The following is a 27698-nucleotide window of genomic DNA, read 5'->3' on the forward strand; positions in this document are numbered from 1 at the left end:
GCCTCAGGATGCTTTCTCATTATTCTCTAAGCACTCCTTCTGCATCCTCACCTCTGCACTGGTCCTCCTTCCACCACCGAACTCAGGCTGCTATGTACAGTTGTGCAGGCTGTTTACTGCACAAGGGCCTGTGGCTGAGGTTGCAGTGGAGACAGCCAGTGCTCTTCTCTTAAGCTTTGAGTCCTGATGTGGGGCTGCATCTAAAGTTAGGGACATACTTTTCTAATTTAAACGAAGGCATAGGATCTGACTTCAACTGCCCCTCCTAAACCTTACTTGGGGTCTGCCCTTGTCATACCCTAAACTCTCATTCTCTCTTTTTCTTCTGGGGGACTCAGCATATCTACCCCTTGCTTGGTGCTGCTGCCACATTCAGTTACATGGGCAAGCACCTGGCCTTTTGGAGTCCAGCCACCAGAGTTCAAATCCTAGCTGCACCACTAGCTACCTGAGTGATCCTGACCAAGTCATTGAATCTCTCTGAGTCTCATTTTTCTCATCTTTAAAACAGGAATAATAATAATAATAGTACCTGCCTTAGTATTCTCGTGAAGATATTTGAATATTTAAGACATCCATCCAAAACACTTAGTATGGTGCCTGGCATATAGCAAGCACTTCATGCCTGCTAGCTCCTGCTACTTTATGCCTATTCCATGATAGCTACCGATGGCTGAGAGATGCAGTGCCTCTCTGGAAAAATCAGTGAAAAAAAGTACTAGTATCTTGCTAGATAAAGTACAGAATGCCCAGTTTAATTTGAATTTCAGACAAATGTTCTACTATAAGTTTTCTAGCATAAGTATATCCCCAAATGCTTACCCTGTCCACATAAATCTCATAGGGGTAAATGGTGCATTGTTAAGAATAATGGCAAGGAGGGCGGCTCAGGTGGCTCAGTGGTTTAGCACATGCCTTCAGCTCAGGGCATGATCATGGTGACCTGGGATCGAGTCCCACATCGGGCTCCCTGCATGGAGCCTGCTTCTCCCTCTGCCTGTGTCTCTGCCTCTCTCTCTGTGTGTGTCTCTCATGAATAAATAAAAATATTAAAAAAAAAGAATAATGGCAAGGAATCATTTGACCTTTCCACCCTGTCCTCTCTGTTCTGCCCACTGCCTGCCATCTCACACAATGCTTGCTCTACAAGATCTCTGACATAAAGACTGGGGAGTGGGCCAACTTGTGTCATAAGACTCCAGATCTTGGAATGAAGCCTTAGGAGTTCCTAAGAAGATTATGGTTTGCATGTAGAAGTGCATATTCTCTCATTCATGTATGGAATGAGCCACAAAATGTCATACTTCCCACCTTCTCTGCTTTTCGTGTGTTATTTGCTACTTTCCATGTTGTGTGGACCAAAAGGCATGCTCTTCCTGTTCAGCATTCTGGAATACTACGTGTTTGGTAAGTGGGTCTGATAGATTGGAATTTCTGTTTCAGTAAGTGAATTTTCTTGTAATCTGTATTTGTGATAAAACAGGAATCCTCTAAGCCTTCTTATGTATTCAGATGTTTCTCTTATAATTATTCTGGCATTTCACATTGTTATTCTCAAATTCACTATCTGCTTTCTCATATCTATAACTTGTCAAATTTTTCCATGCTTGGCATTTGCACCACAGTAAAAAAACTACTGGGCACCGGCCCCAGTGAATTATTAGTAGTCCCATCACGTAGTCACCAGCTTGACATTTACTTGTATTATCCATGTCTCTAGTCCTGATGACAAATAATCCTTGACTTGGTTGCTGATAGCTCATCTTTTTTTTATTTTTAACTATGATTTGTGCTTTTCTAGAGCCTGGCCTCTTCCTGGAACCACTGTGGAGGAAGCTACTGAACCCCCAGCAGTACCTAATGTGGTTCTGTTCCCTTTGTGATCTTCTCTTTCTTATTCTCTTTCATTTCAAATCCTCCATTACTGACTCCTTGTCCAGATTCTTTTCTCTCCCAACTCTGTCTGCATGGCCAAGCAGTGGCAATTTCTCCTTGGTCTGGTCTTCACATTTGCTGCTGCTTGACCTCACAGGGCTTTCACTTTCCTTCTCTCTCTCAGGAGTATCTCCTATGCTTCATGCATGTGCTCAGCAGTCATCTCCTGGGCCCCACTATGTGTCAAGCATTGTGCTCCACATGGAAATCCAGAGTGGATTAGAGAGGTGGTCCTAGACCGTAGCTGAGTCCCAGTTTTGAAGGAAAGACAGAGAAGTTGACCAAACAAATGAGATCAGTGTGGTAACAGAGCCAGACCTCAGTGGTTGAAGAATCCAGAGGAGTGGCTCCTAATCCAGATTGGGATGGGTACAGGTGCAAGAGGGGCCAGGGGGCCCTTTCCAAGGGAGATGAGTCTTATGGACAAGTAGAGGGCATGTACATCATCAATGGAGGGAATGATACCTGTAAATAGTTTCTGTGGAGTCCATTGTGTTCATTATAACCACCGGGGATTGGCAGGAGGTGGGCTTGGTGATTTGGGTGGAGGCAGGTCATGGATGACCTTGCACAGCATGACAAGAACATTGGACTTTATGCCACAGGTGAGGGGGAATCTATGAAAATGTTGATAACATCTGCATTAGGAAATGTTTAATCTGGTGGCAGTATGAAGGATTGGGGGGCAGGGTGAAACTATAAATGAAGAAACCACTGCAGTGGTCTTGGCCAGAAACCACAAGGGCCTGAAATACGACAGCGAGAGACTATGCTCCTTCCCTCGAGCTTGGGCTTATGTCTCAATAGTAAGTGCTTTACATGTTTTCTCATTTAGTCTGCAGGATCCTGAGGAATAAAACCTGTTGTTCTATCCATCTGACGTATGAGAAAAGTGAGGTGCAAAGAGGTTAAAAAATTGTTCAAGGTCACATGTGTCAAAAAGTGGTGGAGCCAGGATTCAAATTCACCAGGCGTATTTAACTAATTTTGTGCCTTGTCTATTACTTTGACCATCTGGCAATGGCTAAAAGGCAGAGAAGAGTCAAGAGCAGCACTCTCCGACAGAAATATGCAAGCCACAACTGTGAGCGACACATGTAACTTTAAATATTTCAGTAACATATTTTAAAAAAAGGAAAATTATTTTTAATAATTTATTTTACACGACATATCCCAAATGCTATCATTTCAACATGAAATCAATATAAAATATTACTGAAATATTTTGTATTCTTTTTTCTGAACTAAGTCTGGTGTGTATTTTATAATTATAGTACATCTTGACTTGGAGCAAGCATATTTGAGGTACTTAATAGTACACATGTCTAGCAGCTACCATATTGACCAGCATGGGTCTAGAATGAATGGCTCTCATATTTCTGCTGTTGTAGAATGTGCCAATATGGTAGATGGTGGTAACATTTTCAGAGACAAGGCACTATGGGAAGAAAAGATGATTTGGGAGGACTTTGAAATGCTTGAAAAACATCCAGGTAGAGATTCCTAATCAGGGGTTGGATGCATAGGTGTGGCTCTCAACATAGAAGTCTGAGCAGACATATAAATGCAGAAGCTATTCCCATATAGATGATTATTAAAACCCAGGCTTAGAAGGAAGTCAACATGGGGGCGATTATGTCCTTAGAGTAAGCTCTGGAAACACACGTAAGGGATGGATGCCTTGTGTAGGTAAAGGAATTCATTTGTAGGTATCTCCTCTTGAATGGGAAAGAAAGATAAAGTGTGAATGCAGAGGTAAGTTTGTGTAGGTAAAGAGGGTGAAGAGAGACAGGAAGTAGGCCTTCTAACCCAATGTTGGCAGGAGTTCTCTTGGCTTTTCTACATTTTTTCTCTTCTACAGAAAAACGAGCACTTTTATAGCTGACTGCTCACAAAAATCTATCTGGAAAAAGGGGAAGCAAACAAAGCAAACAAAGAAGAAGAAGCAAACAAAATGTAAATATTTGTTCAGCCAAGAAGTAAAACCAAAATGAAGACCCATCTCTCCCAATTGCTATCCCATACTGTCTCTCTCCTTAAACTTTCTGTTTTGGAATAATGATAGAGCCACAGGAAATTGCAAGAATATTACAGAGAGATCCCCTGTCCTCTTCATCCTCTTCCCAAGATTGACATCTGACATCACCATGGTACAACATCAATACCAGGAAACTGACATTGGTACAATTCTATTAACTGGAATTCTACTTTTTTCTTTTACCACTTCCTAGCGGGAAGCACCCTGACTAAAAAGAGTCAAAATGAGGCAAGATGTAATGTCCAACCAGGTCCAGAGCTTTATGTGTGTTCAAGAGGTTTTATGCCTGTAACTAAATGACATGCATCAAATATAACACCTAAATGCCACCTCAATGCTCAGGTCAAAAATTCGTTCTTAGAGTGATCTGTAACTTGTACCAACATTATGTGGTCAGACCAGACTCTTCACTATCTGTTTGGCTTCTTGTTATAGAAAAGGATGAAAACAGAAGAAAAGAACTGCTCTGCTGTCCCCATCAGGATCTGTAATGAGGACTGTATGACACTGAAGAGAAAGGGAGGTTGCTGTACAACCCAGGTCTCACTGACTACTGAACCCAGGCTCAGTTTCTGACAGGCAGTCTTGTTAGATGGCTATTTCATGTTTCATGCCCCCCCCTACCCCCCCACCCCCCGTCTACACAGCAGAAAACCAATGGATTAGGAGGGAGTTAGCATTCAGATGAGTGAGTCCATCCAACTTTCGAGCTGGGATTATTTCAGAGGAACTCACAGTATCCAATACGACAGGCTCCTCAATAAATGTGAGGGGTTTCATCGAACCAGCTTATCAAAAAAACAAACCCAAAGGATACAGGCACATTCCTCAAAAGCAGAAGCAAACAAAGAAAGAATCAAGAGACCTCTTCGCTTCAAGGAAATAAAAACCAGCAAGAGAAAATTAAGCCAACTTGAAGGGAACAGTGGCTGTCCATCAGCCAGGCTTCAGCCAAGGCAAATAATCCATTTATTAACAGAGGTGAGAGCTCCTCTGTATTTTTTCTCTAAGTGGTGATTTGTTAATCAGTAAATATGGAATGACTTTTTTTCCTCCCTTGGGTATAAATGAGTTCTAGTTCTCAAAAAACAATATATCTGGCAAGAGGTAGAACGTAGAAAAATGAAATGTTTTGTCCATTAAGATCTGAAAATTCAGCAAAACACTCATTTCTGGTAGCTGGGTGAAAAGAATTTGACAATTGGCCTTGACAACTTCTGAGCAGCTGAAGAAGGAAAAATTTAGCAAGAACAGGCTGGATCAGGATGGTCAGATGCCTTCAGGCTGAGTGATCTCCACAAATTTATTTTGTGCATCTACACCTCCCCTTACATTGTCACGTACCATATCTGTGCTACCAGTAATATAATAGTTCGTGTCAAATTTGAGAAGACAGGCTGAGGGCAATTCACAGTTGTGAAGTCCAACTATAGGCTGAAGGGAACAGGACAGTGGGAAGAGGTAGGGGAAGGAGGGTCCTTCCTCCGTCATAGCCCTTGGAAAGGGTCTCCTGCCCCCCAGGTGCTGAGCCAGAGCAGCATTCACAGGACAAGGGTGGAGGGAAGTAGCTGAAATCAACTCAGCTCTACAAGTGCTGTTATCAAGGTCAAGGGTGAGAAAACCAAAGTCATGTGCTTGATGGACTAGGCCCGCATTGACCGGAGTTGAAATTCAGCCTCAGTTCCTTCATAGACCTTTTCCCTTGACAGTGTGGTTTGGCCGTTTGTATCCGACCCAGCCATTTGTTTGGGGCTGAATAGATGCAGGCTGCATTTTTAAATCCTTGCAGATGCTTGAACAGACCCCGCTCTCCAGTCAGACAAGAATGCCACCAGATGTGACTAAACGTGCCTCCCTTTGGAGCCGTTTAAACGTGAGAAATCCCTCCCCTAAATCCCTCCCCTAGCAGTCCGCGGCAGGAAACTATTTTTATCAGGGTCTTTCAACCCCAGCTCCGAGACACATCGCAGATTTTCCTGCAAAAGTTCCAGCCCACAAAGAAATAAACCCCGTGCCAGACAAACTGATGCCCGCGGGCCGGGGGAGGGAAGGGCCGGGAAGCTCAGTGGAGGTAGTAGGGCAGGCGGGGCAGAGAGAAAACGTGACCCACGTGGCATCTGGTTTCTCTTCTCTCTTCAGCTTCCACTGAAGCAAAGGTGAAAAGGGGGAAGAAGCGAGGGGGGGAAGCAAGGAGAGGCAGGGCCCCTTCTGGGAAAAGCAATTCTAGTCTTGAATTCTCAACCCTGCCCACCTCCCAAGCCAGTGACCACTTTCCCCCCACGCACCAGGTGACGGAAATGCTCAGCCTGATCCAGGCTGGAGCCAGAAAAGGGGTGATGACGGCTTCTGCCTCATTCTTTCTGCTGTCTCCCTTCCCCCTTCCAATCACAATAAATATATTTATACTCACTTGATTATGGCAGCCAGACAATGCTCCCCTAATTGGCAGTGATCAGAGCACCAGAATTGCTTGGGTGAACCTGCTGTCTCTCTATCAGGCAAAGCAACGAGGGGCCACTAGGGCAGTCCCCATTAACAGTTTCCGGTGGAATCAAAAACCGTCCCCCTCCCAACTCGTGCATGGCAATGAATTTTCCTAACAGCTCCTAAGAGCCAACCCTTGAGGAACTCAGACTTACATGAACCTGCCCAGCATCGAATGCTTTTGTACATCTTCCCCACCCCCCAGCTCTAGTGCATAGAAAAAAAACCCATAGCCACTTCCTTCTGCTGGAGGTTCTTTTGTTCTTTTACGTTTTTTCTTTTTTTCTTTTGCAGGCCTTATGGAGCTAACTGTCATTTTTGGTTCTTGGTTCTTTGTAAATTTCAGGGACATCTGGCACGCAGTTTACTGCATTTGCTCGCTCTGGTATTTGTAGATGCGTGTGCCGTCTCTGCTGCGTGTGCGTGTTAACATTCCGTGTGCATAATTTATGCACACATAATTTGGAACTTGAGTGCTTTGGTATATTTTGACATTTAAATGTGACTACCACAGTGCTGATCATAAGGAATTGCTTAATAAATGTTTATTAAATACATGAATGCACCAGGAAGGCAAATGTCATTCATTCATTCACTCATTCATCAGACATCCGAATGCCTGGTGTGTGCCAGTGTGTGGCTTAGAATGTGCTAGATGCTGGAGGTTCAGTGATGCACACCCACAGTCCCTGCCCTCAGGATGCTCACAGTAGTAGGGTGGGAGGCAGGCACATAAACAGGCAATTATAAGATATGGAGACACAGCGAGAGAGCCCTGTGCAAGGTGGCCTGGAGGGCTGAGGAGGGAGACCTCAGTCTACCTAGGGAAGGAGCTGAGGCCATGATGTGTGTAGAGGGGTTTCCTGAACATGGGGAGACCTGGCTGCGGCTATGAAGTATTCCAAAGGGGTAGCATAGCCGGTGGCAGGACCCAAGAAACAGCAGGGAGCAGAGAGCTAGAAGCCCCCTAAGGGTGTTTGGGAAAGTCCTGAGGCCAGGAGTTGACAAAAATGAAGTGGGGGCTCAGACAGGGGACTGGATCTGGCCCTGAGAACCTGGGGGCAGGGAGTAAAGAAAAGGAGCTTCAGTCACCTCGGTCGGGACTAAACATCTTCTGGATCGTGCCAGAATTTGTAGACACACACACCTCAAAGCAGAATTTGAACCTGCTTTGGAAGCTTTGCCGACATGCAGTCTGTCACGTCCCACACCCGTCACTGATGAGCTACGTGAACCAGAGCAAGGGCTGCCTTCTGTAGGAGTAAACTGAGGACACGGACTCTGTGGGCTCTAGGACTCCTCCCAGCTTGTATATAATAAGTTGCCTAGGGTCTCTGTGGCGTGTGTATAGACCACACCTGGGCCTGTTCCCTGTGCCACCCGTGGGGGCTCTGCAGGAAGGAGGCCATGTCCAAGCAGCACATGGTATCACCGGTGGCATCACCAGCTTACAGGGCAGAGACTGGCAGGTGCGATTCCGCAGAAACCCTTCAAAAGTCCTCATGAGAATGTACTGTATGATAAAGACATCCTACCGTTGCCAGCCTGGGTCAGGGTCTCATTATCTCAATTCTGAAGTACCCCCTATTAAATTCTTTTTTTTTTAAAACATTATTTATTTATTTATTCATAGAGACACAGAGAGAGAATGAGAGGCAGAGACACAGGCAGAGGGAGAAGCAGGCTCCATTCAGAGAGCCCGACTTGGGACTCCATCCAGGGTCTCCAGGATCACGCCCTGGGCTGCAGGCGGCGCTAAACCACTGGGCCACCGGGGCTGCCCACCCCCAATTAAACTCATAGCACGGATCCCTGCTTGATTACTTTTCTCTAAAGCACTGCTTAGCTTATAGCCTTTCTGCTCAAAAACTCTTACTGATTCCCCTTTCCTTATAGAATCAAGCACCAAGTTCTCGGAGTGACATTCGAGGCCGTCCTTAATCTAACCCCCTGCCCTATGTGCCCCATCTTCCCCCTCAGCCAGGGGACACCCTGGCAATGGCACCCATGAATATTCCTACTTCTTTGCCTTTTCTCCCTCCAGCCCTCCTACTAAAGATCCAACTCAAATTCAAGACCATCTCTCCTAGGAACGCTGTCTGGCTTCCCCGCCCTTTGCGGCGTCCCGTGTGGCACTTACTATGTTGTTCATTAGTGACTATTAATTTCACTTTGTGGCCTGTGTCTTAGTTCACTGACTAATTTGTAAGTTCCAGAGGATAGGAGCCAAGCCTCACCCCCCACTCTTTGTAGTCTATGGACCTAGCTCAGCATCTTGCTCACGGAAAATAATTGCTGACCGTGGCTTTCCTCCACTATAGCCTCTAGGAGACCATTGAGTAAAATCCATGGGAAGCATGATTATTATTGTGTTATCATAGCTGCCGTGGCCCCAAGTTCTTTTTCTGCCTTCTTGGAAAATAGGAACCTTGGAGAGAGTGGTTTGCTGTAACCATTTTGGAATAAAAAGAATGTGAAACATTTCTCCTACGATTCATAAACAATATTTTAGAGGCATTCCTTCAGAGCTTAAAGTTCATCCAGGAATGAGCTATTTATTGCATGGATCAAAAGGAGCATATGTGCAATCCACCAGGAGGAATAATCACTCTGCTAAATTTAAAGGGGAAAATGATTGAACATTCCTGCTCAAAAGCAGAAATGGTTTAACATCACACGACTGAAGAGGAACATGAGTGACTTACTTAATTTTTGGCACCCCAGTGTTCGGTTTTTATTGTATATGTTCCATTGAGCAGCACACGGGATTTTTCACAAAAGAAAAACTGGCGTTAAATCAATAAGGAAAATCACCATTTCCTTACCGATCCAAGAGCATTTAAGGAAGCTGAGCTCTGCCAATATGTACAACTGTGCAGAATTTGTAACTGGGCAGTTAAAACCACCATCTAAGCTGGCAGCTGTGATTTTCCCAGAAGCAGAGCTTCAGGAAGAAAAATAGCTTTTAAACTTCAGTTCCATTTTTGCAAATTGGATCTGTTCATGAAAAACTGTTTTAAGTCCGGATTTCTTTCTTTTTTTTTTTTTCCTCCTCTCTCATTAGTAAAGGATGTGATTGTTTCTTTTTACCCATATGGGAATTCATCCATTTTCTCCACAAATATTTATTGAGTAGTTATCATGGTCAAACACTGTTTTAGGTGCTGGGGAATGCAGATTGGAACAAAAAAGGCAAAAGTCCTTAACCTTGAGGATTATCTCCGAGGGAGGGCAGATAATAAATAAGTAAACAAGTAGGTAGATAGATACTATGTCAGGCATAAATATGGAAATGATGCTAACATCTTATTGTACTTAAAAAATTAATTTCTAGAAAATTAAAAATGAAGACTCCCCCATGAATATTATCTTAGCTAATATATGTCAAATATATGAAGGGATATTTTTAAAAATAACTAGTGGGACTCCTAGGTGGCTCATGGTTGAGTGTCTACCTTTGGCTCAGGGCATGGTCCTGAGGTCCTGGGATTGAGTCCCATATAGGGCTCCCTGCAGGGAACCTGCTTCTCCTTCTGCCTATGTCTCTGCCTTTCTCAGTGTATCTCATAGTAAATAGACAAAATCTTAAAAAAAAAAAAAAAAAAAAAAACTAGTAAGGAAGACATATATTGTTTTTCCATGTGACGTTGACATTCCCTGCTGACTTTCAAAATAATGGGCAGCCTATGTCTCTACATGTTCCCTGGACCCCAGGCCCCAGTCCTAACAGCACCATGGAAGGTTCCCTGGTGATGTGGCACAGATTGTTCCTAGGTGTTTCTTCTACTTTGAAAACTCTCCTCCTCCTTCTCCTCATGCCTTGCCCCCCATTAATATGGCTCCAAAGTCACTCTCTCTGTGTAACCTTCCCAGGCCCACCAAGTAGAGCTGAGTTCCTCTCCCTCCTGCCCTAAGAGTATCCTGGCACCTTCTCCTGTCAAGGACAGATTCTAATGGAAGATTTTCGCAATGGTTTATTTACTTCTGGGTCTTCCTTCCCAAGCTGTAAACTCCTCCAAGTAGATACTGTCTTGTTTGTGATTTTATCACACAGCACAGTGCCTGGAATTGTAGTAGGCCCTTGACAAATACTGCATGAATGAATGAATGACCTATGGTCTTTTCTGTTTTGGCTTGTGCTGAGCTATGCAATTGAGAACGAGGGGACTGTGGCAGAAGGCAGAGGAGAGCCAGCTGAACAATATGGTAAAGAACTCTGAACAATGGATTTTAAATATTTAAGCTCACAGGCTGCAGATGATAAGGAATTTCAAAATCAAAGTTTCCTAGATGAGGGATCCCTGGGTGGCGCAGTGGTTTAGCGCCTGCCTTTGGCCCAGGGCGTGATCCTGGGGATCCAGGATCGAATCCCACGTCGGGCTTCCGGTGCATGGAGCCTGCTTCTCCCTCTGCCTGTGTCTCTGCCTCTCTCTCTCTCTGTGTGTGTGACTATCATAAATAAATAAAAGTTTAAAAAAAAAAAAGTTTCCTAGATGATATTTCTGTGTGTACCAAATCTGGATGGCTGAGAAATTCAAATAAATGATTAAGCATGTAAAGCAGAACAATTAAGTAATGTGGATCATTTACTGCAGGAGAGAGACTTGAAGAGACTTAATAATGGTTCTTAATGAAAGGAAGGGATTGTATTCCAAGGACGGCTAAACATCCTCCTTCTGCATGCACACAAAAGAAGAAAAAAATGAGATCACAGTGCTACAAAATTTAAGTTAAAAACAGAAAAGAACTCAATTTCAAGTGGGTGACAGAACTCATTTCAAGTTACTATTACAAATAACTGGCATGTGTGGAGGGCTTACTCAGAGCCAGGCATTGTTCTAAACCTTTCCCCATGTGTTCTTTCACCCGATGCTCAGGACAAACCCATGCAGGTTAGTTTAGCTTGTGTTACTCTCATTTTGCAGGTGAGGAAGTGGAGGCACCATTACTGATCGTTAAGCAAGTCCCCTCCAACCCCCGGGGGGTGAGAGGGGCCGCACAGCTGGAAAATTGGTGGTGCTGAGATCCCTGGAGGGCTGTCTGACCCCTGAGCCCCTTGCTCTCACCTACTCTGCTCACTGCTTTACTAGGAGGCAGAACTAGAAGCCAGACCTTCCTCTCCGGATGGAGACCCCAAGGTTAGCTCAGTTAAGTTCCTGGGGCTCATTTAAATTTGAACAAGAAAATCCTTGACTACATAAACCGTCCTTCATTGTCAGTGCAACTTGCTGTCTCAGGGGCTTCACTACACCATGCGTGTGCACGTGCGTGTGTGTGTGTGTGTGTGTGTAGTGAAATTTGAATGCTGCTTTGCTTTGCTTTGTTCTAGTGAGTTGGCCTACCAGCTCCTTTCTAATGAGATGTTGAGTCGTTTTGTTTTGTTTTCTGCAGTCTGCACACGCGGTTTATAGGAGCAGACGTAAGTCGAGTCAGATTGAGATGTTATGATTGTCGCTCCAGAGGGATGGAATTTACTCTCGGGGCTGAAAAGTCAGCATCTTGTTCCCTGCGATCGGTTCCAAGGCAACCGCGTTTCGCCTGCCTGGGGGCAGAAGCAGCGGGGAGGGCGCCCGCCGAGCGGGGCAGCGGGCCAGCAGCTGGGATGCGGAGCCGCAGCCGCAGGAGTCGGGGCTCCTCGGGTCCGCGGAGGGGAGCGCGCTCAGGGCCCGCGCTGTGCGCTGCGCTCCCCGCCGCGTGCGGGAGGCCTGGGGCTGGTTCGGGGGAACCAGGGCAGCCCAGTAGGAGCTCTGTGAAAGGGTGTGAATGAGTCACTACACTTTTCAGGTTGACTGAGATGACTTCTGTTGATTTTCTTCGAATTTAGATCTGTTATCAGTGTTCACACATGGGGCCTAACGGGAAGAAGATGAGTGAACGTTTTCTCGATAGTGCCTGGCCTTCGGGCAGGGTTGTGATAAGATTTGGGTTAAGATGTGACTCTGCAAGAATGTGTTGGTCAGCACGTGTGTCCCGGTGTGTGCCGAGGGCCTGGGGGGGGGGGGGGGGTGCTAATGTCCCGAGCTGGCAGGAGACCAAGGAGGGCGAAGGGTCCTGAGCTGGAAGGAGACCCAGGGGGGCAATGTTTTCTGAGAGTATACACAAATCGGCTGGGGTTGGTTCTTAACCATTTTAGGGCATCAGCAGACACTGCAACTTTGTCAGACTTTGAATCCATGGTCTGGGAGAAGCACTTCCTTTTTAACATTGGATCCTGACAATGACTAGATACAAACAAAGTATTGGTGCCTTGATTAAACAAACGCTTGGGTTCCAGAAGCTCATTGAACCTTTCTGGTCTCCGTTTCTTCGTCTTTACAATGGATAGGACAATGGTACCCACCCCCTTGGGTAGGGTTAGATAGAGGAATACAGGTCAAGTGCTTGGAGCGGTGCCTGCTATTTAGGTAGCATTAAATTTGTATTTATATTATTGCATATGTCTTTGTTCATAAGACTTCATACTTGGCAGAGGACCAACTCCAGTGCTTGTGCAAAATAAGGGTTTGGTACCTATTTGTTAAATGTTGAAGGAATTAAAAGAATCGATTTAGTGGAATACATGGATGGCAACCTATTCTGACTTTTCAGTAACCTGTAATTTGGGGGCAGACCAGGCATTAGATTTAATCTCCTATAGAGAAATATTTCAAAAAAAGTGCAGTGTTCTGCAATCAAACATCTATCTCTGCAGAAAAGTAGGGAATGAAGATGGTGGTTTTGCATGAAGATCACAATGGGAATGTCATGAAAAACAGTTGGTAATGGAAGGGCAGGTAACAGGGTCCATGACTTTCAACCAAATAAAGAAAAACATTTAATATAACCAGACACTTTAGAGCTGCAAAGTACATGTTAATTTTGAACCCACAAAAATAAATAAATATAAAAAACAGGAGTCAAATCTCTGACCTATATTTACTTTGTATTGATTTTCTACTAATGACAGCTTCAAGTTGAAATGAATAATTTAAGAAAATGGAAAGAAAATGAACAGTATAATGTTTTAGGAGCTGGTACAGTTTAAAAGTTGATATTGATAGTAGGTTGAATCATATGAAACTGCCACTTCTTTTGATGAAAAATGGTCAGACATTGTCAGTTTCATACAGTTCAGTCTAATATATTTAAGCTAACTGGCACTAATCAAAACACTTATATTACTTTGCCCTTTATTGCCTTTTAACTATGACTCTAGAACTAAATTGGCCAATTATATTTGTCTTGGCCCTTTTTGCCGCTCAGAATTTGCGCACAGTAGGTGCTAAACAAATGTTTTCTTAATTGAGTGCTGTTTTCCATTATTTTCTCTCAAAAATTAGGCATAAACTTCATTCTCCTGCCTGATGGCAAGACTGCCCTTAAAATGTAATTAACAAAGTGTTAGCTTCATTTCATGTTTCATGATTTAGATAAATCCTTTCTGTTCCTTGTTTGGGGCAGCGCTGGGAAGCTAATTAATACATTATTAATATATTGTAGAGGCAGACAAGACTCTGCTTGTGCACACAAGCCACGGACAAGAATAAATTCAGGTCAGATATAGTTTTGCAATTAAGGAAAAATGTTGTTATGATAATGAGAAATTACTGTTCATATGACATATCTCTGCACACTAAAACACATTACAGACTAATAAAGGAGGTGAATGGCAGGATCAGGCAAGCTTTCTCCTGAAGATTCCAGGCATTCAGGGCTCAGTGAGGGCATCAAAAGTGCCCTGCAATGAACTAGAAAAGATAACCTTTAAGACCCCCAGAAATGAAGAGCTTCGTTATTATTCATATAAGCTTTCGTGACAGTTGGGATTGATCCAAGAGTTAAGAAATAAACCAACAGGCAGCATGAAACGGTTTTCAACTCAGAAAATAAAAAGCTTCTTCTACTGGAAGAGATGGGCATGTTCAAGGAGGAATGCAAATAACCCATTAGTTCTATTACACCTGCTTGGGCCTCAGTTTTTGCATCTTGGTTAACTACCTCCTGGAGAATATTCATTCTCTATAACATCTGTTGCTACAAGGGTAAATGGGATCATGCCTTAAAATGAGATTCATTTCTTAGAGGGAAGAGCTAAAGCTCTAAAATGGATTATTTAGGTTTGGGTTGTCCCGGAGCTGTGAGAACAGCCACATTGCATAAGCAAGAGTTCTGAGAAGAGTTGCTTTCATTTTTCAAACAGAAGAACCACAATCCTCGCTCTGTTTGGATCCTTAGACAAATCAAATAAATGAGCAAAAGAGGGTTCATGAAATCACCAGTTTTAACTTTTCCCCCAATGCCACAGATTTTTCTTAGAGATTTTTTTTCTCTGAGTGTGGAGCATACACAATATTCTGTTCGGTTCGTGCTATCTAAAGAGATCCCAGCCTGAGGGGATGTGCTCCTACAATAATGTCTTAATGCTAATTACATTTTAGAATGGTTAGGGCAAGAATAGTTCCAAACATACTTGAGGTAATAACTAGTCCTATATCCAGAAGGTCAACAGTTGAATCAAAGAGAGAAAAAAAATGAGCATATCTTAAGAAAGAGTTCAAGTGGTTTTGTGCAAGAGCTCTCATTAAGTCTACAAGAACACTTAAAATACTGGTAGAGCTAGGTAATTCTATATTTCCCTTTTTAACTCATCGAAAGCCCCTGATTTCGGGGAGCTGTGTCTGAGAACAAGAAGCATCTGGCAGGTGAAGGGGAGAAAGTGTGTTGTTAAGGAATTGGCTGGAGTTTTAGGTTAGGGTCTGTGCCAGGACTGCAGTGCAGAGTTTGAGAGGGGAGGAGGCATGGACTGCTAATGAAAAAGCAGAAGTGATGCTAGAGAGTTTGGTATCAGATGAGGGCCCTGGGCCAAGCTCCTATTCAGTAACAACACGGCTTTAAGCTGTGATGACAATAAATCCCTCAAATAATTGTGCATCAAAATCACTATATGCAAAATTACAATCTGCTCTCATCAATGCAGTTTCCATAACAGTGTCGGAACTTTTCCCCATCTTCCCATTTTTCTGTGATTTCTAATGAACATAAAAGAGGAACAATTGGAAACTATACCTATTGCTCTGTGTTTTAAATAGCTGAAGTTATCTTTCACTTTGAAGTGCATAGTATTTTAATCTATTTTTAAAATATTTATTGCACACCAATTATGGACTTGGACAATAGTCATATGGCTAATCGTTTTAGAGAGGATTCCTAAAACGACTTTGTGCTCTGCCAAAGATAAAGTATTAAAATAACAAAACAGCTCCAGGATTTTTCTTTTCTTTTCTTTTTTAATGTGCTAAAAAGTGGTGCATTGCATTCTCCAAGGGCCCCTCACTCTGCTCAAGGAGATCCTTTCAATAAGGGTGTGATGCAATCTGGCACTGTGTGAAGCAGTCTAAGTAGTAACAATTTCAAGGGGGGCCACATTCAGAAGATAAAATACAACTAAGTTGGGATTATTTTTATAATTGAAATTACAGGAAAACTTTAGAGCTGAAAATCAAGTGACAATCAAAGTTACTCAACTCAGTAACCTTTAAATAGGATTTTCAAGTGTACAGAAAAGTAGAGACAAGAAGACATCTGGATGAACCCACCACTCCTACTAGAGTTCTTGTCTTTGTTACAGACTCTAATTGCTCAAGTAAAATCATTTCCATATCTGAGACCACCCTTTGAGATAAAACCTTTCTGGAGGCCAGTTTTGGTATGTGGAATCCTCTTTTATCCCTGGGCCACAAGTCTTTGAGCTGTTACTGGTGGAGGAGGGGAGGGGAGAGCCTGGCAGATACAGACATGACGCCTGCCCTGCAGCACATCACGCTCCATTCGAGGGGAATCGATGCCCACATAAATAATTCTAACATAAGGGTAACATGAGTGCTGGGGAGAAAGAGATTAATTCTGTCTGGGGAAGGGCTAGAGACAGGGGGTAGGTTTGTGGCTAGCCCTTCAAGATTGGCTTGGATTTGAGAAGGTGGCCATATGGGAGATGGGGTATCTCAAGCAAGAGGGAGGCCTTGTTCCAGAATGGTGAACAGAAATGGTCCTTGGAACTGAGTGGATGTTCTTAACGAAATGGTTGTGCTCTACCTGTAAAAAATGTTGACGGCTTCTAGCTTATTGATGGAGGAGTCAATGCCCTAAATTCTCTCGTTTCTGTTTCCAATTAGCAAGTTGCTACTGAGTCTTACTGAATTTTATATGTCATCCAGCTGCTTTTTAAACCCTAAAATTATGTAATACAGTCATAATTTACCTTTAGAGAGCATGTTACAATTTTTAAATGGCTTTTTTATACACATGATTACATTTGATCCATATAACATCCCTGTGACACCACAGGCTCATCTCTGCAAGCTATTTCCTTTGAAAGTAACTACTACTTATAGAAACTACTAGCTATAGAAATCAGAAAAATTTCCACGAGCAGCCTTATTGTGTTAGAAGTGCACACCAGGATAGCCAGCAATTTGGGAGAAATGAAAGAAAGGGTCTCGAGATAGATAGTGATTGAGAGTCACAGGGGGACGATGGGATTGTGGTTTTGGAAATGAGAGTGATGCAGAAGGTAGAAGATGGAGTGAGTGTGGGATGGTGGTCCATTATGGGGTGGTTGGTGGTACTTAGCACAGTACTGAGCACTCCGCAAGCCCATAGTCAAAACCTATTTAGTCACAAGTGGGATATGTATCTTGAGCAATGCCAGCAGCACAATTCAAAAATATAAAATGATGGATTTTAGAACATGGGTACAGAATAAAATGAATATTTTTTATAACACCGAGGAGCAAAAGAGTGGTTCATTCTGGAGGAAGGGAAGAACAGTCATCTCATTTGACACATCTATGTTCTCTCTCATTCTGCAACATCTCCTTCTATGGTAACTTTATAAACTGCTTTTCACATACGGAATTGGTGCGCTTTTGTAACTACTTGATAGAAGCTAAAACAACCAGGATACTATGATTGTTGTAATCTAGTTGGAATAAGCCTTACTGACTTTGGATACATCAACATATCCATTTAGCCGGAAGCAAATCAGTTTACTTTTCTACTTAGAGACATGATGTGAAATGAAATTAATCCAGTTGCAGCAAAGTGAGTGGATTCAGTTGAATAAATCCCTTTCCATGGAAAAGAATTTTGTTTTGCAGCTCATTTGAAACAAAATCCACATGGCAGTATAATGCCTTCTCTGGAACTGAACAAATGCATTTATCTCAGTTTTATTTACAGCTAAATTCACATCAGAGCTATTTCATATGAAAGCACACTCTATTGTCCTTAGGTGAGGGTCACAGTGAAAACATTTGCAGGTCAACCAAAATGTGGCAATGGAACTTAGCCTATGGAGTGTCTCTCCAACTGAACTATGAATTCAGCAAAGATCAACAACTTCTTAGAGAGAGAAAAGAGAGACTAATAAAAACCAACACAAAACCATGTGTATTCTTTTAGATTCTCTCTTCTTTGCCTTCCATTGTCAAAAGGGTAGTCAGCACAGGTGTATGTTTAATAAATACATTCTGGTGGTGACTATCACAAGCAGGCAGGACCTAGAGAGGGTCCAGAGAATATCAAAGGGATGAAGAGGTTGGGGAGAGGATCTTAGGGGGCCCGTGCTAATGCAATCAGGAGATTCTCTACCCTAGAAAGGGGAAGGCTGCCTGTGGCCATTCCAGACGTAGTTGTTCAGCACAAAGCCTCTCTGGTGGGATGAAAAGAAAGCCAATATACATCCCAGGAAGAGGATTTGGGATTAGGAATGGGGAAGAAAGCTTTACTTAGATGGATTATAAGGCATCAACACAATCTTTAAGAAATCTTTCCCCAGAAATTTTACAGTTGAAAAGTAGATAATCTTTGTGAAGTGATTTAGGTGTGGTACAGCAGGGAAATGACCCAAGAACGTCATAGATTCTATTCCAGTTCTTATCCCATGATTTTTTACCAGCCAGTGTCAGGACCTGGTTTGATTCTTGCCTACCTTTCTCTATAACTGGAAGTACTTGACCCCTTCCTGCAAGTCAACCATACCGTAGGCTCAGCACTAAGCCTTTTCTGGGTTGGGAGGGATTTAAGAAGTTCACTGTGGCTGAATAACTGGCTAACTCTAGATCAGGTCACCCCCTGCTGCTGCCCTGGCTCAGAGGTGTCCCAATTCTAGCGAATGGGATTTTGTCTTGCTCCTAAGTCCTTGTTTTACTGGATTTACCTGAAATCCACCATGTACTCCCAGGCTAACACCTGAAATCCTTTCTTGTTTTCCAGGCCTAACATGATTTTGGGATCATATCTAGTATCTACTCTAGGACTCAAGCTTTGTGTCTCTCCAGCCCACCCCTCCCCTCAGTTCATCTCTGGTGTCTAGTCTCTGAATCCCATCCCTGTTCCCTAAAGCTGACTGTCTTTGTGCACAGAGCACTGGTGACCCTCTGTCCTAGGTGTCTCCTCTCACTTGTGGCTGGATCCCCCACTCCCTTCCTTTCATCATCACTAAGGCCACTGACAGCCTATCTGTTCTTTGGTTATATCACGATGGGCCCCAAGGCTCCACTTTCCTATGGCATTCTTATAATGTATGGTTGCACATCTGAATCTTTCTCTACAACTATATACCTCTGTAATAGGGTTTCTCTATGGTTCTTACTATTGACATTTGGGGCTGGTTAAGTCTCTGCTGTGGGGGCCGTCTTGTGCATTGTAGGATCCCGAGCAGCATCACTGGCCTCCACCCACCAGATCCTAGTAGCACCCCCCACTACCACCCCAAATTGTGACAACTAAAAATGTCTCCAGGCATTGCCAAATGCCCCTGGCAATGAGGGGATGTCAAACCTCTCCCTACTGAGGACTTCTGTTCTATAAGAACTTAGAAAATCACGAGTATTTTAAAGCCAGTTATATATACTTTGAGAAATAGCTGGGTGTGCATAAAGTATTTAAATCTGGTAAAATTGTAAAGAATAACTCTAAACTCTTAATACCAAATGGAATTTTAGAACTGTATTACGACACAAGATGGATGCTGGGTAATGTGGGGTGAAAACCTTGCACCCTAGGTCAGTTCTTCTCATATTTTAGTGTGCATAATAATCACCAGGGGAGTCTTTCAAAAATTTGAATTCTAATTCAGTAGGCTGGAAGCAGGGTCTGAGATCCCCATTTGTAACAGGCTCCCAGGTGGTATCAACTGGACTGACTGGTGGTTGAATAGCTAAGTAGCAAGACCCCAGATCAAAAACACTGGGGAGAGGGAAGGGTGGGGAATCTTTGAATCTTGATGATTACAAGGTCATGGGAGCAACCTTAAAATTTGCATCAGAATGACAGATTAGAAAAATGTGCGTGTTCCCAGAACCATTCTTTAAGAACAAAACCTCTCACAGGAATGGGTTTTGAAATGCAACATTTCTATTAGCTTGAAGTTATAAAAGTTATACAAGTTAGCTGTGAGTTCTCCTCTTTGGTGCGGGAAAGAAAACCTATGAACAGCTAAGTTCCTTTGGCAAGACTTTTAGGAGTTTCCAAAGGTCTGACAGAAACCTAAGCTTCAAGGTTTTGGTAGTCCTTATTTTACTAACGGAAGGGGTTAGGGCTGAGGATGCGGCTGGGGGGGGGGGGGAGGGGAAGGAGAGAGAAGAGTCACTTTCGATGAGGCCTTGCCATGAAACAGGTATGTGATCATGTTTACTGAAATTACAGATAATTGTGCACTGAAGTTGTACTGACATCACATGATGTTACTCTAACCCAAAATCAGATCAATCAGCTCCAGGTTTAAAACAGTTGTAAAAATGAATGTTATTTACTATAATGTATGGCGGTAAGCATAATCAAATCTTCCCAAAGCTGCTGAGAGCCTGAAATAAAATTTCCTCCTGTCACATAATAGAGCCTCTGAGTAACTTTTACTTAGAGTTTTGTAGACATCTGACTCATTGTCGTATATCCTTGGGAAAGAAATGGCCATTCATGTTTGTTCTGATTTTATGGAGGCTCACCTGTTTGTCTAAAGATGTAGATTTGTCCACGGTTGCAGAGAATGTTTTGATAGGAAGGAGAAAATAAAGTCCTGACTCTATGGAGACCTCTTCCAGGAGGGATCCAGTGTGAGACTAGCTATGCTCTCAGCAGCAAACAAATACTCACCTGCTAAGAGAGAGAACTAATTCACTAGCTTAGAAATATTTTAATAGGTTGTTATCAATATGACTTAGTATGAGAGGGATAAATTTCTCTACACTTAAACCTCTGTGCCTAGGGTTTTTTGTTTGCTTGTTTGTTTTTAAATCAATAGCATAAGTACAGAATAAGGAAGAGTTGGCTTAATAGTAATGCATAAGAACTCATGGATTTTAGTGGACCACAATTTCGGCATAAGTCAGCCTTGTGACATGAATGCCAAAAAGGCTAATGCCATCTTGGGCCATATTAATAGAAATATAAGGCATAGAGGAAGGGAGGCAATAAGTTCGCTGTATTCTGCATTTGTTAGATGGCTCCCTGGAGAGCTCTATCCCATTCTGGCACCATGATCCATAAACTGGAGTCCTTCAGAGGTGAGCACCTTAAAATGACAGCATGCAAAATCCCATCTTAGGAGAGTAGTTAAAAGAACCAAAGATATTGATGCTTAAAGAAGACTTAGAGAGAGACATAACTGGAAGTGAGAGAAGAACTGGCTAGGTGGGAAAAGAGCTTGAGGAACAGTGTCCAGGGACAGAAATTTAATTTCTGGCTCCTCAAGGAAAAAAATGTCACGGGAGCCTTCTCAACTCTTATCATTTGCAAAATAAACGGATCACCAGCAAAGAAGACTCTGTTCCTCCTATGATTTCTGTGAACGATGCAAATTTGTAGTTGCACTTACATCTCTTTGTCAAGCCACATCTCTCCCCTGCAGGTGTGCCTCCCTGCCTCCCTCGGGAAGCCCTCTTTACAAAGCCCTCCTTGCCCTACCTGCTCTGTTCTTCTCCTTATAAGCAATGCACTATAGTGCTCATTTACTCAATTTCCCTAATGGCTTGTATGTTTCTTAGGGGGAAGAACCCATTATTTTTTTTTATTATCCTAAGTGTTCTCAGTATATCTGGGTACCGTGATTTGGGGATTGAAGGGGTGTCTGCTGACAGGAGCCCAAAGACGAATTAAAGTGACCAAACAGGTAATTTTTTATGGCATCTACATGACAGAGCCTTCTAGCATGCTCTCTTGATGATAATAGCACCTAACTGACCCTTCATTTTATGAAATAATTTGAGCTGACACAGTTAGGTTGTCTGTGTAATAAATCTTATTTTTCCCTACACCTTACGTTTTAAAATAAAAACTGTATATCCATGCTGGAAAAAAACACACACAAAAAAACAAAGAACCAAAACACAAAGTTTACTATGGAAGAGCTCCATCTGCCTTGTTCCAGGTCTTGAGAATCGCTCTCCAGCAAGGGGATTTTTTTTGGCTTCACACTTACCCCTTCTTTGTTTATTTGGGTATTTACAGGGTACCAGTGCTAAGTCACAGCATCCTACAGTATCTAGTGGATAAAGTGAATTAGTAGTCTGCTTAACAACATTGGTCTGAAAGAGAGATATGCCACAAAATGGGTTTGGCTAAATAAGAAAGCACCACGTTATGCGTTTTATAAATGAAATATTGCATACTTCTATTATATCAAAGGTATAAAAGTGCTTTTGGGGTTACAATGTATGTCTCTTCCCAAGTGTCCCACGTAGCAGGTTAGAGAATGCTATCGTTTCACTCAAGGACGGAGGAGGGAATGAAGCATACTGCATCATCCATAAGGCTGAGGAAAGAGCACAGAATATAGGAGCTAACTGCATTCTCTGTTGTTCTCATCACTGGACAGTATTTCTTCCCACAGTCAGTGACCTGACACTGTACTGAGCAAATTATGCGCTTCTCTGTGAGAAGTTGCTATAGCTCCATTCGCCAGCCTGAAGTTCACTTGGAAAATTGAAAAAGCAAAAGGACTGAGAAACCAGGACCCCCAATTTCATATCTCTGGCTATGAATCACAAATAAATCTCTGTGGCAACCTTCCTGATTACTGAGGTCGCCAGCCTCTCCCGGCCAATAAATAGTCCTTGGCCCAGACTAGTCCAATGGCCAAGAACAGGGTGGCTCCTGCCATGTGGAGCAGACCTTCAGTTCTGGGGTTCTATCTGGCAACTGACACACAAAGCATGAGAATTTTCTGCTTGTTTTAGCTTCCCAGAGAGACTCAGAATTAAGCTGGGACTATATCATGGATTTTGTGTACTTGGCAGCTTATGCTATGGACACTTTTTATAAATCTGAAACAAATGCTAATACTAAACTTGTCCTAATTAGACTGACCCAAAGACTCCAGCTAGCCCCCAAAGTGAAGGGCTTGGTCATGTCCTTCCTTCTTTCAAGGCTTCTGTGCTCAGTACCGCAGGCCCTCTTATGAGTCTCCAATTTCCAAGCACATTTCAGGGACATTAAAAGAAATAACTCTTAATAATGAAAAATCAGGTGGAAGGTTTAGGTCCTTCACGAGAAATAACCTTTATAGAAGGATAAGGTTTATCAGCCCCAAATAAGTCCATCATCATTATTTATTTCCATATTATACTCTGAACTACCCAAGAGGGATAATAAATAATCATGGTAAGTCTGTCTGATGCAGAGCACAGAAAGCAAATTCACTGTGAGGCATTCAGCCCTGCAGGAAAATGAGCAACCAGCAGAACGACACGCAAGCAGCCCACAAAAGCACTATTATGTTTATAGCTTCTAACAGGATTTGGACATTGCAAAGGAACCCATGGCAAACTGGACACCAGCTTTTACGACCTACAGGGAAGGGTAAAAGGTCTTGTCATCTATTGCAGAAAAGGTCATTTGTTCTCAGGCCCAGTGGGATTAAGTAGTTTGAACAAAATCCAAAGGGCTTCAGAGCACATAGAGTCTAATCTCTCACTTGACCGAGAGGTAAACTGAGGCCCAGAGAAGTTACAATGTCTTGTAAGAAGTTACAATGTTAAAAGTCATGCAGGTAGTTTCCAGTAGAGCCAAATTTCAGATTTCCAGAAGTTCATCAAGGGTTCCTGCATCTCCAGAACACGGTGTGATAGAAGGAGCCCTGAGTATCAACTTCAAAGCCTTGGTCTTAAGTCTTGGCGAATGTTAGCAAAATGACCTTGAGAAAGCCACTTAAATTCTCAAGCTTTGTTTTTCCCACAATGCAGCACTAGAGGTAAAATATGTAGTGCGTCTACCTCAAAGATCAAATGAGATAACGTGTGAAAACTCTTTTGAAAGACTTTATAAGGCTCAGGGTAAAATAACTTCAGATAAAGGAAATTTTTCCTGTCGCTGACAAGTGGGGGATTCATGGATCACTAGAAAGTCTGCATAAAGGTGCATGTGGCTGAGTGCTAAGCACATTTTTTTTTCTCCCTGGGGAGTTTCTATAGCTTCCCTCAGCTTCCTAACTGTGTAGCTGACAGTCTTCAACCCCTACCTCACCACTGTCAGTAAGAATCTGTGTGCTATGGGTATCAACATATTTATAATCAACTTAAAAGGTCATGGCTGAGATTTTCCCGCTGCCCTTACTGATTCAATAATCCGTATTTTTAGAACATAAATCTACTTGGGGGAGGGAAGCTAATCTGACCTCCCATTTTGTTCCATAGAGGACTAAATATCTATGGCCTATAAAATGATGAATAGAAATTACAAATTCCAAACCAACCAGGGTTTTTGTTTTCTTACTTCCCTAATAATATTTCCTAGTTATCTGAAAGAGATTTCTTTAAGGTCATATTTAACAAGAGAACTATCTACTTTTTATTTACTGAGTTCCTACTGAGTTCTCAGCACTTTGTTTCCAGTATTTTCCCATAAAGCACTAGACAAAAGACACAAATCATAAACCATTTGGAGGCTGCCACATTATGCCCATGGTTCTACAAGGCTGAGCGGTATGGAGAAAAACAAATGAAAAAGTATTATTCACGACCAATTGATCAATTAGGCTGCTTTTCATTAAAAAACATAAAAAGGCAGGACCAATTTAGCCATGACTTGTGTTCGAAGTGCATAAAAACGTTATTAATGTTGGATTTTTTTCTCATTTATTCTTAGTTCTGTTTAGAAAATTACACTTGAGAGCTTTCTGCAACAGCATTTGAGGGAGTGGATAAGACGGCACTACAGCACTTTTGTAATGCTAATGAAGAGGTAGGGATGGATACTGGTTTGTAAGGCCTTTTCTGTATACAGTTATACGTTTCAGAAGCAGAGACTGGCTTCTGCGATATCTGAGCGTATGAGATAACCAACCAGGAAAGCTACCTACTTACCAGACTCATCCATTGTCCCATAAAGAAATCCAGTGGGGTCCTTTATAAATCTGACAATGGCTATACTCCTACATTTTAGTGGTAACATCTTAATACAGTACAGGAATGTGAAAAATGAGAGGGATTTTTTTTCCCTCTTGACTATATCAAAATATCATCTCCTGCCCCACGGCTCTGAGGACTCATAATTCCCCTCTTGTATTATTCCTTTCTGTGTGCCTCTTTCCTATTCCTTCATAGTTCTATATTTTTCAGTTCTTAGTGATATCTTTTGTTTAAAGTTTCCCATACAGAGCCTTAAGCTATATAAATGCAGTAAGTACACTCATCTGTAGTATTATCATTCAGAAGAACAAAACCTAATATGTATTTTGGTAGCAACGGTACCAGGTTTTCAATAACTTAGAGTAACTTAAAATCTGAGTGGTGGTGGTGTGAGGTTCTGTTACTGCTTACCATTCAGTTCCACTTGTGTCATTTCTCATTACATGTGCCAATCTTCGGAGAGAACGCTCTAGAGTCAGACTGCTTGGGTTCAAATCCAGGCTCTACCACATACTAGTTAAGTGACCTTGTGCGGGTTTCTTATCCTCTCTGCAGCTGTGGTTCCTCACTTGCAAAAGAAGGATAATATCATTATCCTTCATTGCGCCCTTATGAAAAGCAAATGAGTTCATACCTATAAAGGAATAGACCAGTGCTTGGCAAAAGATACAGACATCATTTTAGTGACTTTACATGTATAAATTACAGTTGCCCCTTGAATAAGGTGCGGGTTGGGGCACCACCCTCCAGGGCCAAAAATCTTTGAATAACTTTTGACTCTCCCCAAACCTAACTACTAAAGACAGATCAGAAGCCTTACCAATAACTTGAACACTCAATTAACACCTATTTTGCATGTTCTATTATACACTGTCTTCTTACAATGATGTAAGCTAGGGAAAAGAAAATCATGAGAAAAATATATTTATAATATTGCCCTGTGTTTCTAGAAAAAAAATCCAAGTGTAAGTGGACTCGCATAGTCAAACCCATGTTGTTCAAGGGTCAACTATACTGAGGCTCTAAAATGATATGATGGGGCAGCCCGGGTGGCTCAGCGGTTTAACGCCAACTTTAGCCCAGGGCATGATCCTGGAGACCCCGGATCGAGTCCCACATCAGGCTCCCTGCATGGAGCCTGTTTCTCCCTCTGCCCCTGTCTCTGCCTCTCTCTCTCTCTCTTTCTCTCTGTCTCTCATGAATAATAAATAAAATCTTTAAACAAAATAAAAATAAAATGATATGATGAGATAGGTACCACTATTACTCTCCTTTTGCACCTTAAGAAACTAGGCACAGAAAGACTAATTTGTCTCATCTGGCCCAGTTAGTAACCGGAGGATTGGCCTCAAACCCATAGCGGGCACTCAGTAAGTGTTACTTCTTATTGTTGTTGGAGTTATTATCTGAATTTACACACTCAATCATATCTGCTATTGCTGCTAAAAATGATGAATTGTACTTCTAAACCTTCTTCAAATTATACAAAAAATGTATATGGTCCCCAATGGATCAGTCAATTTCGGCAAGGATTATCACCTACAGCCATTAGGTAACATTTGTTGGGAAATAAGAGATTACCACAGTGTCAAAGTGTCACCCCCTCAGGGAACTTGTTAATTGGAAAGGGAGAAAAAGTACCTTTATGATGAGAGCTCCCTGGAGTGAGATCACTACCTCAAGCCATGATCAAACCGGGAGTCACAAATAGAGGGACAACCTGGCATTATGTGCCTCCTGATGAGATGCAATATGGAGTGACTTGTAAAAAATGTTCAATTGAAATCTAATCGATGCTCAGGCTGAACCTGGGAGTTTACAGGAAATACAGGGGGTAGAGGAGCAAATTAAATGACACCATGAGGCAACAACAAATCCAGAACGTGGGATATCCTACAAGATAACTGGCCTAACCCTCCAAAAAAATCCAGTTATCAAATAAAAAGATAAAGCCCAAGTGCAAAAATGTGCTTTTCTTTATAAAAATTAGATCCTACTATTTTTTTTAAAGGTATAGACAATTGGGGGTCAGATGGTGAAGGTTAGATATGGTCTAAGTATTAGATGAAATTATGGAATTACTGTCCATCTTTTTTTTTTTTTAATTGTCCGTCTTCTTAAGTATAATGATGGCGTTGTGGTTCTATAGGAGAATGCCCCTATTCTTAGATGTGTACCCAATTATTTAGGAGTGGAGTGTTGCTTTGTCTGCAAATTACAAGTAGTTCTGAAAGAAATGCACAAAGATGAAACAAATATGGCAGAAAGATAGCAGTTGGTGAGTCTAGCAGGTAAGGTAGAGGTATTCGTTGTACTAATACTTTAAACTTTTTCGTTTGGACTTTTTCTTCACTTTCTTCATAAAATGTCTTATATCTTCTTCGGAGAGCATGTGAGACTTTTATCTTCATGTACTTAGTAATAGTTTCTTTCAATTCTCTATAATGTTTGTGAATGCATATTTAAAAAGAAATTTTTAAAAATCACTTACTGAATTTCTATTTGCTCAACCTTACTGAAACCTGATAGTAACATTGAAGAGTGCTCCATGTTAATATAGGGCCTGATACATAGTGAACGCCCAATAAATGTTTGTAAATGCTTATGTGTTAAATTTATTTTGTTCCTGAGAATTTTAAAGTTGCAGGCAGAAAGAAAGAAAGAAGAAAGAAAGAAGGAAGGAAAGAAAGAAAGAAAGAAAGAAAGAAAGAAAGAAAGAAAGAAAGAAAGAAAGGAGACTATTCTTCCTTTGCAGATCAAGAAGATATGCTTTAGCAAATACTTGAGATGGACAAAATGGGGGTGAAGCAACCCCATCTTGTGATTCAAATAACTTAGGTCACAAAGATTCTTAACCA

General features: G+C 42.1%; 1 protein-coding gene across 3 annotated transcripts in view; it reads right to left on the reverse strand.

Annotated features, from left to right (window-relative positions):
- GRAP2 (GRB2 related adaptor protein 2) overlaps nucleotides 1-27698 on the reverse strand; it is a 64027-nt gene that overhangs the window by 34122 nt on the left and 2207 nt on the right. Inside the window, exon 2 of one of the 3 annotated variants that reach the window (XM_038550490.1) lies at nucleotides 25252-25474. The exons of 1 other annotated variant lie outside the window; for it this stretch is intronic. In XM_038550490.1, the coding sequence (XP_038406418.1) occupies nucleotides 25252-25273 (22 nt within the window). In that variant the 5' untranslated portion in view covers nucleotides 25274-25474. Of the gene's footprint in view, nucleotides 1-6383; nucleotides 6625-25251; nucleotides 25475-27698 lie in introns of those variants that run through there. One more of the 3 variants, XM_038550492.1, reaches the window with a different exon arrangement.

This window comes from Canis lupus, chromosome 10 (genome assembly GCF_011100685.1).
Source record: "Canis lupus familiaris isolate Mischka breed German Shepherd chromosome 10, alternate assembly UU_Cfam_GSD_1.0, whole genome shotgun sequence".
Classification (NCBI taxonomy): domain Eukaryota; kingdom Metazoa; phylum Chordata; class Mammalia; order Carnivora; family Canidae; genus Canis; species Canis lupus.